General features: G+C 43.2%; 1 protein-coding gene across 1 annotated transcript in view; it reads left to right on the top strand.

Moving 5' to 3' along the window:
• Window positions 1–19,449, top strand: part of STAG1 (STAG1 cohesin complex component) — a 158,089-nt gene that overhangs the window by 136,330 nt on the left and 2,310 nt on the right. Inside the window, exons 23-33 of the mRNA XM_056499180.1 lie at window positions 1,465–1,557; window positions 3,908–4,082; window positions 4,846–4,985; window positions 6,647–6,748; window positions 8,199–8,347; window positions 8,951–9,079; window positions 12,460–12,665; window positions 14,959–15,130; window positions 17,045–17,155; window positions 17,953–18,067; window positions 19,367–19,447. Coding sequence (XP_056355155.1) covers window positions 1,465–1,557; window positions 3,908–4,082; window positions 4,846–4,985; window positions 6,647–6,748; window positions 8,199–8,347; window positions 8,951–9,079; window positions 12,460–12,665; window positions 14,959–15,130; window positions 17,045–17,155; window positions 17,953–18,067; window positions 19,367–19,447 — 1,473 coding nt within the window. The remainder of the gene's footprint in view (window positions 1–1,464; window positions 1,558–3,907; window positions 4,083–4,845; window positions 4,986–6,646; window positions 6,749–8,198; window positions 8,348–8,950; window positions 9,080–12,459; window positions 12,666–14,958; window positions 15,131–17,044; window positions 17,156–17,952; window positions 18,068–19,366; window positions 19,448–19,449) is intronic.

Genomic DNA, 19,449 nt, shown 5'->3' with positions numbered 1-19,449 from the left:
TGTGTACCTGCCTGTTAATTTGACAGAAAGAAAAATGAGAGACACACTCATTTCCTTTTTAACCTGTATGTAGGTTTTTTCATGGGTTTTAGTTTCTCTGTTGAATTCATGAACATCTCAATGGAAGGTAATTGTGACAGAAAGGAGAAAGCATGAAAGTGACTGTAATCCCAGTGCTTAAAGGGGTAAATCAGGTGATAATGTAACAGCGAGCTGGTAAGTCTGGCATCAGTCCTAGGTAGAATCTTGGAGTGAGAGATAGCAGTTGGTACAAGGCTGAAGGACTGACAGCTAAGATTGGAAGAAACACATCAATTTCGTGTTGAAAAGATGGCATTTTTGACTGAGAAGAAAACCAGTTGAAACATCAGTGTCTCTAAGACATTAATACCACATTGCATTTCAGGTGCATGTTTGGGTTTAATGTAATTTATATTCAACAGCTTAAAACTGATCCATGTGTTACAGAAAAATTGTAGGTGAGCTATCCTTGCACGGTGGAATAATTTCTGATGCATTCTGGGAGAGATCTGTTCTCTCCTAAAAAAAGGATCATTTTTATCAGTCATCTGGGAAGGCCCTGAAAATGGGGGTGATATAGATCAATTGGTGAACAAAACACAATTTTAAAATTTTAAAAAGAGGCATCTTAATGCTGCCAAATGGAAGGCTTATATCCAGGAAAAAAGAGGGGTAATTAATGGCAAATTGTGGATTAGAATAGAGCAGAGCTGTTTTACAGATTCTGTAATGGCAGGATAATGCAGTGGCACCATGGCTGCATCATCAGAGAAACACTGACCAGGAACAGGAAGGTGGGGGAGTGCATAGGCCTTCAGTGTCCATAGCAGCAAATCTCCCTCACTCCTTTGGAAGTGATGAGGAGTTCAGAGCTTTGGGAACACTAGTTCATGCAGCAGTCCTGTTGGCAGTCCTGTCCTGTGCTGTGAACCAGCACAGGGAGAACATATGGAGCACAAAAAGGCTCTGCAGTAAACACAGAACAACAAGAGCTCATGGCAGGAAGTATAAGAAAAGCTAAAACTAGAACTGAGACACATGGGCTGAACAGCCAGCATCAGTGAAACATTTCAGCAAGGAAAACATTGTATGTGCATTATGTAGGTTCTTCACATTTGCTTGAAGGTTGTTCTGCTAGACATAATCTCTTCATGTGGAAGCTGAGAGGACTATCCTGGGGGAAGGTCTGCAGAGCATGGGCCAGCCATCCTGCTGTGAATTCATCTTATTTCATTTCATTTGGGGTTCTTATTTTCTTCTCAGTGGTTGGTTCATCATCACTGTAAAACCAAGGGCTGTTTCTTTGTGTGTTCTCTTTTAATAGCTTATTTCTTTTTGTTGAATATATGAAATCATCACCATTTCTTTATTTTGCTTTATTATTTATTAGTAAGAAGCCTCTTACTAATTTTCATATACTTTCTTTCTTAATGTTTATTCCAGGATGACTTGTTGGTATTGAGGAAAACTGTGAAATCCTTCCTGGCTGTCTGCCAGCAGTGTCTATCAAATGTCAACACTCCAGTTAAAGAACAGGTAAAGGAAATGTCTGGCATGCTCTTAGAAAAGTGTGAGTGGTAAAACTCAAGACAACACTACATCAAACTCCAAGTAAAATCATCTGTGCTCCTGTCTAAATAAACCTGACCAAACAGCCCAGAAGAGCAGCTGTATTAACAGAATTTCCAAAGCACAGCTCATGACAAATGAACTTTTGATTAACAGTAAGGAAGGATTATGTGGATACTTAGGCTCATTTCCAGCCCTCATGACTTCAGGCATCCAACTTAGTCACCTCAGATGAAAGACTCTTCCTGCAGACACTGGATTAAAAGATGGAAATAGGCACTTTTGGAGGGTGACAGAGACCTCAAATGGGCTGAATCTTTTTGGATTTTTTTCCATTGAATCAAAGGGTTTGTTGAAATAATTAAGTCTGTTAGCTGAGGTTATGGGAATATACACTGATTTATGTCAATGATATTTTATTTGTCTACAAATGGCATTTCTATCAGACCTCCCCAGATTTTGCAGAGTATAGCTAATAACTGGTGTGTGTTTTTTGCCTGTGGTATTTAAAAGATAATACTCCTTAAAAGACACTTTTATGTCTTTGAAAGATAGCTCTGCTTGACATTTACTCTCTGTTCTTAAGGTTGCTAAATATAAACATTAAATGCTCGGAGATGTCAGTAGTTTATGTATTTCTAAAAGACTTGCGTATCATTGGCTTCCAGCAGATTTTACTTTAGTAACTGTTTTTTAATACTCAGAGTAGTTACTCTTGGCATATTATATTAATATGGTATAATGTGAAAATATCTTCTAGCTCCTTGCAAATACGTCCCTTGCAGCTCAAGCTGGACCTGATGTCCTTCCCGCCTCAGCAAATGGCAAATGTTCCTTCCCCTTCCTGCAGTGGGTTTGTTCCAAGGTGTATTAACATGGGTTTGATCTCTTCTTACAATGGTTTTTTTCATTGATCGTTTAAGCTTTCTTTAGAAGCTCCTTTGCAGTTCCCAGTTGTGGGGAAGTTTTCCAGCCTTAGCCAGACAAACCCACACGTAGGCAGGCCCAGTGAGAGCAAGTGTCCTGGGCAGAGTAGGCTGGACCGGAGACTCCAGGGACCCCTTCCAGCCAATTCTTCTATTATTTATTCTTGTTTTCTTCCTGAAAAAGTATATTTCTGTGAGTGCAGGACTGCCACTTATTCCTTTTGTTTTACTGGATTTTTTTTAACAATTATGTACAAATTGTATTGTCTCCCTACCATACTTGATCCTTACTCCAAACAATCTTTCCAAAGTTGATGTCCATATCAAAGGAAGGAAAAATGTATGAAGTATTTAGGGAAACAAGACTGGAACATTTCAACTTTTCCATGAGTGTTTGAGGGAAATAAATACCCTGTGACTGAACCTACTGCTGCCTTTATATTGGACAGAACTCAGCACAAGCAATGCATTACTCATCTGCTCTTTTTTAGAGGTCTGCAGTAGGACGAGCTTCAGTTCTATTGAGCATCAAGGGAGTTTAGAGCAGGTGATATCATCAGTGGAATGAATCACAGCCTTTTGTATCAAGGGGAGAAAAATCCCAAATAGCAACATCTGTTCCTAAGGTCTCAACAGAACATAATTCACAATGATTTGCATCTGTTCTTGCCTGGTGTAGCTCATTCAGATTTTATAACATACTCCCAGAAATAAGGGAGCCACTAGGAAGTTCAGCATTTACAGATTTTATTTTGGAAATTTGTAAAGTTTTCAGAGCCTGAGGTTAAAAATAGAGAAGCTATGAATAAAAAGGCCTCTGAAAGGTGCTGAATGTGATCAAAGGCAGACAGCTGACTGTGAGAACCCAGCAAAAGCCATTTGGGGGTAAAACAGTGTTACTGTCATGCAGAAATGAGCCCTTGGAAGAATGGAAGGTAGTGACAGCTGCCTTCTTTCCTGTTTGTCTGTATTTTTGGGGTCTGACAGTAACTCAGCATGAATTTCTCTCAATGTTGTTCATGTTTTTACTTGTTTGATTTTTTTTGACTGTTACCAAAGAGGTGTGTTCTCTTTACTACAAATTTGGCTGCAGGCTTTGGATCAGAGGTAGATTTAGAGTTCTTTTTGTAGAGAAGTAATGGAAGTTTAATATGGGTCATCTGGGACATGGAGAAGGTAATAACCACAGTTCCTGGCCTAGGAACCAAAGGCACAGGATTCCAAATTAGAGGAAACCATTATGGAATACTTTTCACAGCACGTAAACAACTACACCAGTAGTTTAAGAAAGCTGTTTACTAATAGCAGAGGATATCTGGAAATTAGATTAATAGTAATTTATGTTTTCCTTACTTGACTTTTCACTGCATTCATTCTCTCTTGCCTTTCAGGCTTTCATGCTGCTCTGTGATCTCCTGATGATTTTTAGTCACCAGCTGATGACAGGAGGTCGAGAAGGGCTCCAGCCTTTGGTGTTCAATCCAGACTCAGGCCTCCAGTCAGAACTTCTCAGTTTTGTGATGGATCATGTGTTTATTGACCAAGATGATGAAAATCAGAGCATGGGTATGTTTAGCTTTTTTTTCATAACAGACACAGAAAAAAAGGAGAAAGTAGAATTTTCTGATCAGTTTGTTCAGATGTTTTCAGAAGTATTCCTACTTTATTTTTTGAAGGTCTCTGCTCTGAAGTTTCTTATCTAAGTTGTAGAATATGCTTTATTATATAGCAGCTATATTTAAGATTTTTTCTGTGTAGTTTATTTTTCATTCACAGAGTGAAGTCTTGCATAGGCACTTAAAACTTATGGCATTGGCATTCAATGTTAATGCTTCTTACAACTGGATTTTACTTCTTGTTGTTCAGAGCCGTTGATTTCACATCTGAAAATGCAAGGCATGCAGAAGTACTGATGCTTCTGATTTTTCTTTTGTTAAATATTTATGGCTTAGTCATGTTAATGGAGCCTTTCTGAATGTCCTGCATTTGAGAAGTTAAGCAAGAGCATTCAGCAAGTGTTGACTGTGGCCTTTCACAAGGTATAGGAAATAAACAACTCAGTTCCATGAGGATTATATTCAGGATCTCCTCAGGACTATGGAGAGCAGCCTTGGTCAGTGGTGTCTCATGTTCCTAAACTTCCCTGGAAGTTTTGAAGTAGGCAGGACTCAAGACTTACCACTTTTCATTTTCGTTTCTTCTCCAACAGTCCTTCTTGCTTCATGTTCAAGAATTGATTTTTTTTTTTTTCTAAAAGCTCCCCTTTGATAACATTGTTTTAGAGCTTAATAGTTATTTACAAACATTCTGTTGTTGATGATGCTTTCAGAGGGAGATGAAGAAGATGAAGCCAACAAAATAGAAGCTTTACATAAGAGAAGAAACCTTCTGGCTGCCTTTAGCAAGCTGATAATTTATGACATTGTGGACATGCATGCAGCAGCAGATATCTTCAAACACTATATGAAGGTACAGGCCATGCATCCTCCTCTCCTGACTGAGCCCAGTCTGCAGTGTCAGGGCTTCTCCTGCCATCCCTGCCAGCACTGTAGTTACAGCCCAAACACTCCTGAAAGCTTTTTTAGCTTCATTTGATCCTGTGTAGTATTTTTTCCTTTCTACATGACACCTGGCACTGAGCAGCGGTGAGCACTGACCTCACCCTCTTAGTAGCACATGTGCTTTATTTAAAGCAGCACCAAAAGCTGATCCTGAGGTGCTGAGTATTTCCAGAGACTCCACTCTGCAGAGAGTTTCTTCCCCTGCTCCTCAGATTCATCTCTAGAATCCCCAATAAGTTACCTGTTCCCTGTCATGTTCCACTGTCAGTCTCCCAGGCTTGGTGCTTGCCATGAGGGTTCTTGTGTTAGGAGATTGGTTTAAATAGGACAGCAGGAAATAAAGCTCTGTTTGGTTGTGCTGTAAGTGTGTAACAGAATATCTTCTCAACTTTTGCTGCTTCCACAGAGGTTTTAGGCCCAGTGAAGGTCAGGAGGACCTCAGCTCCTGCTGCCCCAGTGCATGGGAGTTTACCTGCCAGAACAGGCACATCAGCAGTCTGCTGATGACCCCTCAGGTCCTGTCCCACCTGTCCCTGCAGGGGATTGCTCATCACAGAGGTGACAATCCAGGGGGAAGAGCTGGAGGACAGAGCAGGTCCTTTACTCTAGACATTGTTTGAGATGTTGATGTGAAACATAAAGGGTTTGACTTGAAATTCTCCTCCTGTTCATCAGGCACATGGCACAATAAAATTCCCAGGATACACTGTAGCCATCAGTCAGGGTTAGTCTTGCTTAGGGATTGCTTGCCAGAGTGGGAGTTTGAAACTGAAGCTGTCACCATCCAGGTGAGTTTCCTATCTGCTGCTCTAGGATGGGCTTCTCTTCTCCCCACGCCCCTTCTTCTGTTAAAACTGGGGGAGAGGGAGAGAAATTTAAATTAGTACTAAAGAAGGCAAAAAACAATATTACAGAGGGAATGAAAATAAGTGACTGCAAATGCAGAAATATCAATGGGGCTGAAAGAATGCTGTTGGGAAAAAAATATATTCTCAGCTTAGAATTTGTAATGATAATACAGCTCTTCTACCCAGATGGGCAGCACCATAGGCTGTGGCTTTCAGCAACATTCTGTTAAGGTAAACAGCATTCTATGTTGACTCATTCCTTACTCCACTTTCTGGCTTTAAAGAATTCCTTTCCCCTCAGTGTACAAGGAGCACACACCTCTGTGCTGGTGTCTGTTCACACCTGCTTATTAAGGGGGTGTTGGATCAATGCCATGATGTTGCTTGGAATTGGCAGCCGTGGGTTACCTCATCAAGTGCTTAGTTTGGGGCAGGAAATGCTCTTTTGTTTGGTTTTCAACATATTTGTTACGAAAGATAATAAATACAGAAGTTCCTACCTTATCACAGGGTTCAGTTTAAATTTTGATACTGAAACATTGCCCCCCACTCACACCAAAAACTGGATTTGAGCAACTGCTGCCTGTTCAAATCAAGAATTAAAAGTAATCTTTCTCTTTAGAAAACTGTAAGAAATTGTATAAGAGATTTGATTTAAAGGTTGTTTTGTTTTGTTTTGGTTTGGTTTGGTTTGGTTTTTTTTTTTCACATTTTTTCCTAGTACTACAATGACTATGGAGATATCATTAAGGAAACCCTGAGCAAAACCAGGCAAATTGATAAAATCCAGTGTGCAAAGACGCTCATTCTCAGTTTGCAACAGGTAAGAGTATTGATTTTTTTTGTTAGAAATGCCTCATGGCAAACAGGGAAGCTGAAATGCTGCACTTCCTTAGGACATTTTCTTCATTTTCCTGCTCCCCAGTTCAGGCTGTCACTGCTCCTTTGTCTCAGTAATCTCTGTCTCCATAGGCCCACACTAGCAAAGTTTGGGCAGATAAAAATAGAAGGGAGGGAGAGAAGAGCCTTGGAGCAGTTTGGTCCAAGCTGATTCATGGCATTTGTTTATTGAGTCAATAAGAAAAATTAGGATGGCTTTTTCTTCGTAGCATTTGCTGAAGTAATGCATCTTCCTTATACTTTGTCTAAAAACTGATGGATTTTTCAAATTTCAAGCTAATTAAGTCTTCCAATACTATTAGACATGTTTTTTCCTGGAAAAATTTGCTTTACATCAACCATAAATTACTGCCTGGTGATGAGATCTGTCAGCCAACAGCATAAAGTGCACTAAATACCACTTAGGCCCTTGAAGTACCAGCTATCGCCATTGCACAGAGAAATTACTTCTACTAATTAGATGCTCTCAAATGAGCTGGACCCCTCCAAAATTCCTTCCTAAGGAATTTCCTGTAGCAATCAGGAAGCAGAGAGGGATCTGTGCAAGTCTGGGAAAAACAGATGTACTTCCAGAAGAATCATGGAGTGTCAAACAGCCTCTGTCTGTAAAATTTGGAGAGGAGGAAGCAGGTGCCACAGATCAGTCAGGCTGACAAACCTCAGTGAAGAAAGCAATGAGAGGAGCTCTTTGCAAGTGCCTCATGCTAGGCAGCAGCCAGTGTAGATTTGTCAAGGAGGAATCCTGTCAAATTAAGCTGCTGTCATTAATTACATGATAACAGAGCTTGTGGAGATGAGAGAAGCAGTCGCAGTAATGCAGCCTGATTTAATATTGTCACTGGCACTGTCTGTCAGGATACTCTCAGCAACCAGTGAGAGAAATGGGGTGTAAATGGCAGTGCCAGGAGAGCTGGAACTGGCTGGTAAAGCACCAGCCACTTCAGTACTGTGCTGAGAGGGCCTTGGAGGCAGCAGTGCTAGGCAAACAGGCACTGAGGCTACAGTGCAGGAGTTGCAGTTTTGATCCCCAAATTCAAAGCACCACCTGATCTGATGAGTAATGGAGGTGCTTAAGAGAGCAGCATGAGAATCCAGCAACTTCTTGATGTGTTGGGAGAATGATAGATGGAATTCAGGGAAGGTGGGTGCAGAATTCCACCAAAATAACTCCACACAAGTACAAGATGGGGGGCAGGTGGCAAACAGCAGAGGGGCAGAAGAAATTCTGGTAAGTGACAAGGGACTCCGTTATGTCTGAGTGCAAAAAGTCATTGCAAAGGCCATTCTTGGATGGAGCAGATTTAGAACCCAAATCTTTCTCAATAAAAGTGTTTCCCAGCTCACATATGTCAACCTCTGAACTCTCTCTGCAGCTGTTCAATGAGCTTGTTCAGGAGCAGGGTCCCAACCTGGACAGGACATCTGCCCACGTAAGTGGCATTAAGGAGCTGGCCCGGCGGTTTGCCCTCACTTTTGGCTTGGATCAGATCAAGACAAGAGAGGCTGTGGCCACACTACACAAGTGAGTGGTGGTAAATAAACTAGATTTTTATACTACTTCAGATTAAAACTCTTGTTCAGCATTCCCTTTCTAAAGGTACATAATCTCAACAGGCCATGGAATAATTATGGGGTTTTTTCTAGTTTAATTGGTGGGTTCTACATGTATTTAGATTTAGTCACAGATGACAGCAGAACCGACAGTATCCCTCAGTTCTCTGCTCTGGCTGCAGAGGTTGGCTCCTCTTCGATGTGACACATTCCATGGAGCTCCTGCCCCTGGGTTGTACCTGCCCTGGTCCCACACTGGGCAAGGAGCCTCTTACAGGGACTGGCCACGTGCTTATCTGAGGGGGGCCTCACAAATCCACAGGGAACTCTGCATTCCCCTTTGTCCAAAAGCAGCTGTTTGCTAGCAATGGGGGATTACCTTGTGATGGGATCTGAGGATACAAACAGTTCCATCACAGCTCAGATTTGGGGCAACTTGTTTGGTTTTTAGGGTTTTTTTTGTTTGCTTTTTTGGTTTTTTTGGGGAGTTTTTCTTTGTTTTTTGGTGTTTTTTTTGTTGTTGTTGTTGTTGTTGTTGCAAATGTCTGAACATGTTTGTATTTCTGTACTGTAGAGATGGCATAGAGTTTGCCTTCAAGTACCAGAATCAGAAAGGACAAGACTATCCACCTCCTAACCTTGCTTTTCTGGAGGTGCTTAGTGAATTTTCTTCTAAGCTCCTGCGACAGGACAAAAAAACTGTGTAAGTAATGCTCTGTTTTCTTCCCTGGACCCTGTTATTCCCTTCAGTGTTGGTTTTAACTCTCTCCTTTGAGGTTTCTACAATCTAACCAGTGCTGCAGAAAGTCCCCATGAAGCATTTCACATACATACTTACTCATCCTTTTATGTTTTAAAGTAATAAAAATAAATGGGAAAAGACAAATCAGACCCACTAATGAGGTGAGTTTAACACCTCTTAAAATAATGTTGTTTAAAATTTCTCATGGGGTATTGAATATAAGAAGTCTTTTTTTAGGCTAGAAGAGAAGAAATTAAACATTAGCAGTGCAGGGAATTTACAGGCTGTCACCACTGCAGGAACAGCTGTTTCTGTTATATACTTACATAAATTGTAAACCTATATTTGTTGGTTCATTTAATATATTGGAAGACAACTTCAGTCACACATCAGCCAAGCACTATGTGCCCAGGGTGGAACTGAATTCACTGAATAACTTTATGACTAGTTTAAAAGTGCAGTTGCCAGATTTGCTGATTTATGGTTATAGGTATCTTTCCAGTCAATTCTGTGACCACACTGAGTGCTAGTCGGAAAGATCAACTGGAATGACCTCAGCTGACTCTTGTCAGACCTTGCTGTGAAGGTTTGACAGATGTTTTTCTGTGAAGATGTTTCTTTTAAAGGACTTTTCTATTAGGGTTAACAACTATGAACATTACGGCTTTATCTGTGCAGTAAAAAATAACTTTGTATAATTCTTAATGTGCACACACTTGAACCAATTTCACTTTTTTATTGTATCAATAATTTCTCAATTCAGCAAACACTGTAGCACATATAGTTAAACAAGCTAGGGAATGGGATGATCCAGTTAGGCTGCCTTGGCACTTCATTTGTGCATCTGCTCTTCATTGTTGCATCCTGGAATCTTGTCAGCCTCTATCCTGTTCTTCAGGACAGGACTTAAGGATAACAGGATTTTTATGGCTTGTCTTTCTAGCTGAACTGTAGATTCTCCTGCATGGTGGTCTAAGTGCCACTGGCCTGTTTCCTGTTGAATTCAGTGAAGTTCAGCCTTTCAGTAGAGTCATCCCTTCCACAAGTTTCCAATTGACTTTTAAAGCTACATCATGCTGTCCCTGACAGCTTCTATTAACCTGAGCCCTTGAGTGAAATTCAGTTCTTTGGGACATTTTGTTCCTTCACCTTCCATGTTGCCATTTGAATTCTTTCTCAGAGGTTCCCCTCGCTGCCCACATACACAACCAGTGACTACTCCTGCAGGACTGTAAGGATTGCTGTGGTGGAATATCTATACCTGAGCTATTGACCTTAGCTGAATCTGATGATCATGAGAGAAATAGGTCCTTTAGGGCCTGATTTATCTGATCTGTGCCAGACTGTTGTGTTGGGATGAGTTCAGCCCTGCCCCAGACCCCAGGGGCTGTGGTGACTGTGAGAAGGGTCAGCACAACTTGCTGACATGTAAGGATTCTGTGGAGGTGGCTCCACTCCTGCCCAGAGTGCTCCACTGACAGGACAGGACTAGGATGCTGGGTTTGCCCTTTTCTGGAGCTCCTCCAATCCATAGGGACCTCTGCTCTGCCACAGGGACTGTGCAGGAAGGTCCATGACCACCATCTGCTGGAGAAGTACTATGTTCAGGATCACATCCGTCCTTCCCTGCCCAGAGGCCCTCTCCAAAGTCAGCAATGGACTCTTGTCTGCAGCCAGAAGTGCTCTGGAGCCCTCACAGTCTCAGGAACACGAGGCTGCCTGGCTGCCCAGGTTCTCCAGCATGGCTTCCCTGCCTCAACCTCCAAATCATCCACCCGAGAGCCTGCAGCTGTCTGGCTGTTGCTCCAGAATACCCTTCCTGGCAGGGTTCAGCACACACTGCTGTTCCACAGGACTTCTGCTTCCTTCTGCTGGCCTGCTGCCTTTTTTCTCTGGGGCTAGAGAAGGGAGAAGCTTCCAGTTTGGGAGTGAATTAGCAACACTGATTTAATTTTGTTTTCCTAGCCTGTTAATCTGGCTACTCATTTTATGAGTAACCTCCAGAACTGGCGATAGCCATTTATGGATTTATTCAAATCTATGGATTTCACATAAAATTGTTCATGTAAGGTGCCAGACTCATCCAGCTGAAGAAAAAAAAATATTACTAACACTCTGTTACAAACCCATTAAGGCAGATACAGGGAGGGAATTCCTGAGGAACTCATGTAGGACAGAATAGAGGAGATTGTCCTTGGAGGCACTTATTCCCATTTATTTCTCTCAAAGATACAGTTGGCTTAGACTGGACACTGACTAGTGGGTGTCAGGTGAGGCAGAGCGTCAGCATGGTTTCACTTCTGGAAATTCAGAGTTGATAAGAACTGCCAGTGTGAAGCTCCCCCAAAATGCTAAGCAGAAAATGTCTCAAGTTTGGCATCCAGGCAGCAAAGAACTCCCAAGTGGTGTCATTTTCCTCCTTAACAATTTGGCCATAAATATGCGATCTTGTTCTATAAATACAAACTGGAAGCTGAAAAACTTACTTTCCATGACTCTTCTGCAGGTAGATTCTCTAAAGCCTGAAGCACTCAAGTAGCACAATTGGGTCCCATAAAATAGAGAATACACAAAGAATTTCCCATTACTGCCAGGTTTGGGAGTTAATATACACATGAAAAAGGGAAGGAAGGAAGCTTTGACAATATTCAATAAAACAGTAGACAGGAACCTGCTGTTTCTTGAACAAAGTTACACCATTCATTGAATCAAAAAACTGATGTGATTGTTACTCTCACGAGTGGTGTGGCTGCTGGGCCTGTTCTGGAGCTGGGCTGTGTAAGAACTCTGAGCTGCCATGAGCTAACAGAGAAAACCCTTGCCTTTCATGTGGAATGTGTGGAGTTGACTCCCACTGCTGGCAACCTGGCAAGGTGGTATTAAAGGAAATTGTGACTGAGGGGTGCAGGAAGTGATGTTGAAGTACCTGAGTTCTCTTAGCAAATTTCTGAACGTTTGGCCCTGCAGCCTGAAACTCATTAGAATCACATTTATGTAGATGTGCATGCTCATTTTAGAGATTGCTTCTAATTCCATCATTAAATAATCAATGGAAAAAGAAAACAGTTCCTATGCCCTCAGGAGGCAGCTATTGGTTCCTCCTTTCAGTTAATACATGTGCACTGGGCTTCTTATGGCAGTGGACCAGGACTTCCAATTTTTTATGGAAGAATAAAAGCCTGCATTCGACTAACCCATTTCTCTTGTTCCAGGATGCCAAAGGACATCCTGCATCCTTGCAGCAGTGGCTCTGATGCAGCCTGGCTGCTGACACAATGGCCATACCCAGGTGTCTGTGGAGAGATTGCAGCACTTCTGTACCCCCTGTTTTTCCTTCCCAGGCACACCTACTTGGAGAAGTTCCTGACAGAGCAGATGATGGAGAGAAGAGAGGACGTTTGGCTGCCACTGATCTCGTACCGGAACTCGCTGGTGACGGGTGGTGAGGACGACAGGATGTCAGTGAACAGCGGCAGCAGCAGCAGCAAGGCCTCCTCCGTCAGGAACAAGAAGGGCCGACCCCCCCTGCACAAAAAGAGAGTGGAAGGTTAGAGAGGGCACAGGGCTTCGGCATTTCATTTCATTATTTCATTTTATTTCATTTCACCCTGGCACAGGGTTTGCCAGTTCATTCATAAATACTTGATACATTCTGGATGTGGCAGAACCAAGGCATCTGTTCTGCAGGTTCTGTCAGGCCTGGTGTGTCTTTAGGGGAAATACCACCACAGCCTTCTGTTCTTGTTTGTCATGACCAAAATTGGCAATCAGAACAGTTCAAAGCTGTTTCTGCTGGTGGAAGAGGTGTTTGTGAAGTTACCTGCTCTTCCTTACTCCTGGACTGCTAGGTTTCTGCCTGTGGTTCCCTCTGGGGAGTTGTTAATTCTCAGGGATTTGGAGCAGATTCCAGGCAGAAATTCTGGTTACAGATCTCTGTTGTTGCAGGGCCATTGGGGAGCACTAAAAAGACACTATTTTTTGTTTAAAATAGTACTTATATCTAGTGTTGTCTGCATTTACTGTTTCTGGGACCTTAGATGTGTTGATCAGGAATCTGGCTGTGATAGCAAATTCCTTACAAGGCTGCATCTGTTCCTGGTCAATCTGTGTGATGTAGTGATTTTGTGAATACTAATTTGCTGTTCCACTATAGAGTAGATGTAAGTGGGATCTTAAATTTCAGGGGTTTTTCCAAGGTCAGTATCTGACAGTAACCCCTCAGTAAGGAATCTAGTATCCATAGGCCTGAATATACAGCAATTTCCTAAAATATTTCTCAAAAGGCCGATACAGCCTGGACCATTCTCCACTGCAGCTCGTGTTGAGCAGTCCCTGCACCAAGTCCTTTAGTTTCTCACAGCCAGCCTTGAGTGTAGGTACTAAATACTGTAAAATACTGTCTCCTTTCTTCAGGCACTGTATTTCTTCTTTCAGGATGCCAGGATTTTCACAGAATTCAGCTACTGAGGTTTTCTTCTTTCCTCTTGTTGCCATTTTCATTCTATTCTACTGCATTTTACCTACATATATATATATATATATATATGTATATATACACACACACATATATATATATATACACATATATATTATATATTATTTTTATCCTGGAAGGTGTAGTAGCATCTTTGCCTCCCAGGCAAATCTCAGGCTTAAGATGCAGTTTTTAGGCTTTGCTTACCTCATACTCTTTTGTGACATCCTCTTTCAGTGATCAGTAGAAAGGAGAATTGATTTCCAACACTTTCCATTTGAGAATCTCTGTTTTTTTGTTTCTTTAATTTACACTCTAAAGGATCTAGCACAGGAGAAAAGTCACTGCATAAGTTACTGGGATATCAAAGAACCTTATCTGTTGGGGAAGGTAAAATCCAGGAGTCTCCCGCACATATCCAGTTCCCTTTGGTTCCTTTCCTTTCTCAACTAAATCCAGCACAGACTGGCTTGGAGAACATTCCCTTTTGCATCTGAGAGGAAACATGCTCTGTGAACATGGCCTTAAGGAAATCAATAGGTTTTTAAAAAATAATCCCTAACATAAAAATGATTCAAAGGTAAATTTAAGAATAAATAGGCAGCTTTTTTAGACGTTTATGCCTAAAGGGTAGGATAAAGCAATGGAAGAATGAACAGATCCATGGAGATCCCCATCTACTTTTCTTACCACACATTTCCTGTTAGTAAATCTGTTATCTTGTCATCTCTGTTGTCATCTCTGTTGTCATCTCTTGTCTTTCACTCCAGCAACTGAAGTTTTTTTCTATGTGTCTCTGGCTGCATGCTTCCTGCTCTAACCCATTCTCAAGATCTCCCTCTTCCCTCCTCTCTGCTTTGCTCCTTCCCAACATAAGCACAGGATCCCAGCTAGACCTTCAGTCATCTTTATCTCATTTTTATCACTGAGTAAAGTGTCCCCTCCCTGTTCCACTCCAGTGGTTCTGACAATTCTAAAGATCTGGACTGACCAGATTATGGGGTTTGTGCTCCACCTTGTCTTAGTGTTTAACTGTATCTTGGTTGCTGTAGGCACATTATATTACCAATCTCCAGTTACAAATTTAAGAATTGGGCATTACCTTGGTTGTTTGTGTTAGAAACACCCAACAGCTGAGGCTGTGCTGCAGTATGACTTTGCAATGGGGTTTGTGTGTGTTCCCTTTAAATTGTTGTTCTTGCTGGGAATAGAGGGTGGTAATACTTAAAAGAACAGAATCTAAAATTAGAACTGAAAATCTTACCATTCCAAGCATTTATCCAGGTGATCCCGTAATGCACACTTGTTTGAATGCTGCCCTGCATGTGGTCAGAAATTAGCAGTGATTTCAGTGTTCTCTCTATAGATGAGAGTCTGGAAGGCTCCTGGCTGAACAGGAATGAAAACATCCATACTCCAGGGACACTGCAGACACCTCAGCTCACCTCCACTGTCCTGAGAGAGAACACCAGGCAAATGGGAGAGCAGATCCAGGAGCACGAGTCAGAGCAGGGATCTGAACAGGATTTTTTACACAAGTAAGTGTTGGAATTTCAACATCAAATACAGACAGCTAGGCAAAGGAATTGCTTGTGGTTTATAGTGATGTTCTTAGCCTGTGGCTCCAGAGATGCCAGAGTGTTAATTTGCAAAGCCAGCTGGAAATGCAGTGACTACAGTTCAGCAATATTTGGATTATCTTCAGGTCCCAGAAAAATATGTTGTAATAAAGTAATAGTAGAAATTCCTTGTGTTAAAACTATCTCATGCAGTTCTGGTTAAATCCTCTCTGTGCTTGTGTCCCAGGCTGGGTGGAACTGTTTCTTTGGAAGACCTGTAGATAGTATCTTTTATTTCCCCCTGCCTCATATCTTAGTTAAAGTTCTCCAGATACCCTGACTGTTTTTTTCTAAATTTCCAGCTACTGAGCTAGTAATTCCTGATTTGGGGTTACTGCCCTAAATTATATATTGATGTTGTCCCTTTGCTCCCATTTCATCACCTTCCTTTAGAGGGAAAACACTGGTTATTTTCTGTCAGTGGTTGTGTGGCTGTGGATGTTGCCAGCAGGTGCTGCCAGCATGCAGCAGGTGAGCATGGCTGGTTGCAGGTCACAGGCTGGTGACCCTGACACAACAGCACAGCCCAGGTCACAGCTGCCCAGAGCATCTTTCTTCCTTGGTCCCACAGCTAAGAAGGGCTGTTCTCATGGCTCCTGCTTGCCTTTGTGAAGTCAAGGATTTACCTCCCATCTCCTGCCTCCCCAAGGGTGGCCATAACTTGCAGGTGATGAGGAAGATGTTGAGGCTTTTAGTTTCTCCTAAAACTGAAAAAAGAATATTCTACTCTGCAGTAAAACCAGACTGAACTTAGAACTTCCTTTCTGTCCCTCTCTGATGTCACCCTGGCCCAGCTGAGTCTCTTTGTGACCATTCCATTACTCTGGAAGTGGGACAGCTTCCCCATTCTGTGGTTTCCCCTCAAGCCTGATGAGCAGCCAGCCTTAAGCTCTGTGAGACCTTTCCATGTTCCTGGGGGAGCTGAGCAGGCTCTTGCCCAGCACCTGAGCCCCCTTTTCCTTTGTCTCAGGCTGTGCTGTGAGCACAGAACTGTGAGCCAGGGCAGAGAGCTCCTCTTTCCTCTCTGCTCCTTTGCAAGAGCAGGATTCCACGTGGGAGTTCCCAGTGTGAACTGACAGTGGGGAATGGGAATCCTTCCCGTTCAGCCCTGCTTGCCTGTCACATTTCTTCCGGGTCAGCTTAGGAGAGCTAACACTTGCCACAACTACAGAGCTTCTTGAACTGACAGGTTAATCATGTTCAGGTTTGGTTCTAGGCTGTTTTCCCATAGGTTATGCGAGTTTATCCTGTCAGTCTTATTAGGGTACAAGGGTACAATAAAACCTGGTGCTGCTCCAGAAGAGCTGCACAGAGTTTGCTACTTTTTCCTTGTGCTGCACCACATTGGATTGCTGGTTGATGGCATCAGCAGTGCAGCCTGGAAGGTATTTACACATGGGTAAGGTACTGGCCCTTAAGTTGATCAGAGTATTTGTGTAAAAACCATTTGTTTTTCATGCTGTCATTTTTGTCAGTTACTAGTATGGATCCATTCTTGCTCATACTTTGCCTCATCTGACACAGTGAAGTACTATTTAATAATAACAAACTTTAGAGGTGTTTTCGCTCTAGGTGCCTGCCTCTAATGAAGGAGCAATGTCAGTGTTTCCATACCTGCTTTTATTGCAACAGTTAATTGATTTTTTTTTTTGTGCACACACAGTGAGAGGAGACAGACTGGGGAAGGGACTCCCGAAGATGTGTACAATGATGGATGGGATTTAATTATCCTAATCTGAAGCATGGCCAGACACAGAACTTGGAGAAACTGCCCCAAAATAGGCAGCTCAGAACTGTTACTGCTGTTGATCCTAACTTACTCCCTGTGTGCAGTCCCCAGATGCAGATCTCATGGCTGGGCCAGCAGAAGCTGGAGGATCTCAATCGAAAGGACAGGACAGGAATGAACTACATGAAAGGCAGGAGTGGCGTAAGGCACGCAGTGTAAGTGCTCACAGCCTGCTGCCCTCAGCAGAGCCGTGTACAGAATACCACAGTGATTTCAATGTTACCTTTCCTGCTTTTGCCAGTTGTTTTTGTGCTATTTCGCTCTTGTGGTGAAGGCAAAGGGACAGTCTGTAGTGGTGGGATGGATCCAGCCCAGCACTGCCAGTCTCTGACCATGGCCACACACCAGGCCCAGTGACAGGGTGCAGTTACCCATTCCTCTGTCCCAGCCTTCAGCTGTTTCCGTGCCAGAGGGGTTCCATGATTTGTGTACTGTGTAATTCCCTATGAGCTCTGCCCACAAGCCTACTCCTGTGTCTGTGCTCTCCATCCTTTTTTGCCAAGGTGTCCCCCTGTGCAGTAATGAAGGGAACATATGCGGTGAACACTGGGGCACCACATGCTCTGTGCTGATCCCACCGAGTCCTTCAGCATGGGGTCTGGAATCTGCACAGCCTTTGGAACTGGGCCTGAAGGCACTGCTGGAGTCCCAGGGCTTTACCAGTGTCACTCCTCCTTGGTAAAAGGGCAGGCAAATACAGGAGTTACTGCCCTATTTTTTTGGGGAACAACTTTAATTACTGGTCATGGTGCTGTCAGTGGGACTTGCTGCTTTAGCTTGGGCCAGGGCTTGGGGGAGGGCATTTTCCTCCAGAGAACCTGTTGGCTTCACCCTCAGCATCAGGGTTTGAGTGAAGACATTAGATGATAGCATTTCAGCATTCTTTTTAGTGACAAAAATCAGGGCTGGGAAGTTTTTCTGCCTGGAAATGACTCTCTCTTTATTTCATCAGACGAGGTCTAATGGAAGATGATGCTGAGCCCATCTTTGAAGATGTAATGATGTCCTCACGAGGCCAGCTAGAGGACATGAATGAAGAATTTGAGGACACAATGGTCATTGATCTGGTCAGTAAATCTTATCAATGGCAAATTTAAAACAGTTGAAAGTTAATTTAAAGGGAATTTTAGGAGTGTAAACAAAAATTTTCAGAATTTTGAGCCTGGCCTCTGGTTGTCTGAATATTAGAGTGGAAATGATGTGAGCACCTCCCAGAGCCTCCAGCTGCAGGCTCAAGCCCAGTGGGTTTGTTCCCCAGCCACACAAGGAGCATTGCTTAGTGCTCCTTCTCCAGGATTGTGTCCTTGGGCAGCTGCAGGCAGCAGCACCATCGCATACCTGGGACTTGGCAGCCCACAAGGATCAGGTTATGAGTTACAGGCTGTGCTGACATGGCTCTTTATGCAGCCACAATGTGTCAGACTGGCACAAGCCCTCTTGCCCTTTCTTGGTTGGTTTGGTTTTGAGGAGGTGGATCCTTACTCGAGGTCTCAGTAGGTCACAGCCAGAGTCCTGCTGGCACAGCAGGAGGGAGCACGGGCACTGGTGTGGGGCTGGCAGTTCCTTAAAAAGGAATTGCTCCCAAACAGGTCCCATCATCAGTGGCAGCCTCAGTCCCTTCCAGTACTGCACTGACTACTAGGAAAAGTTCCTTGCAGCACTTACAACCTTACCTGGCCTCCCCTCTGGAATGATGGCTCCCCTGTAAAATGGGATAAAGAAGTAGTTTGCTTTACACACCTCACCATGTTTATGCCTTTCTGTTTCTCCTTTCCCATCCAAACAACAAGCCCTAGGTTATATTAGCCTGGGCTAAGTGTCTTGGGAAAGGCTGCTACATACTGAGGTTATTGCCAGCACTCATGTGATTACCAAGTAACATCCAAGGCAAGGAAAGGAAGGAATTGATTAAGCCAGTGAGGCTCACATTTACTCTTGTGCTCCTGAGGAAGGACACCACCAAGACTTTAAGCCTCAGAAATACTTCAATATCTTCAGTACCCTTTTTGTTGGTAAATCCATTTTTGACCACGTCAGAGCTCAAGTTCCTCTATGAATTTAAAGCATAAGGACATTTAAGAGAGAGTTTCTGTGCAGTCTGGCCTACAATACAGAAACGTCTTTAAGTCAGCAAGAACTTTGCACAAATCCTTAACTATGAGCACAGAGTTAGAATCCATCAGCTTTTACCCCATTCTTTCAATACCAAAGACTTGAAGGGAGTCCTGTCCTGTGTCGGGGCCCACCTCAGCCCCAGAGGTTCTGTGGGGCTGGGAGGGGAGGGGAGGTGAGGGGTAGGCACAGGTGGCCCTGTGGCCAGCAGGGCTCCCCGTGCCCCGCGCTGTTCCAATCCCTGTGTGTTGCAGCCGCCGTCGCGGAACCGGCGCGAGCGTGCGGAGCTGCGGCCGGACTTCTTCGACTCGGCAGCGATCATCGAGGACGATTCAGT

The sequence above is a fragment of the Oenanthe melanoleuca genome, chromosome 9 (assembly GCF_029582105.1).
Source record: "Oenanthe melanoleuca isolate GR-GAL-2019-014 chromosome 9, OMel1.0, whole genome shotgun sequence".
Classification (NCBI taxonomy): Eukaryota; Metazoa; Chordata; class Aves; order Passeriformes; family Muscicapidae; genus Oenanthe; species Oenanthe melanoleuca.
The sequence above is the reverse complement of the archived record's forward strand: the minus strand, read 5'-3'. Positions and strand labels throughout refer to the sequence as shown.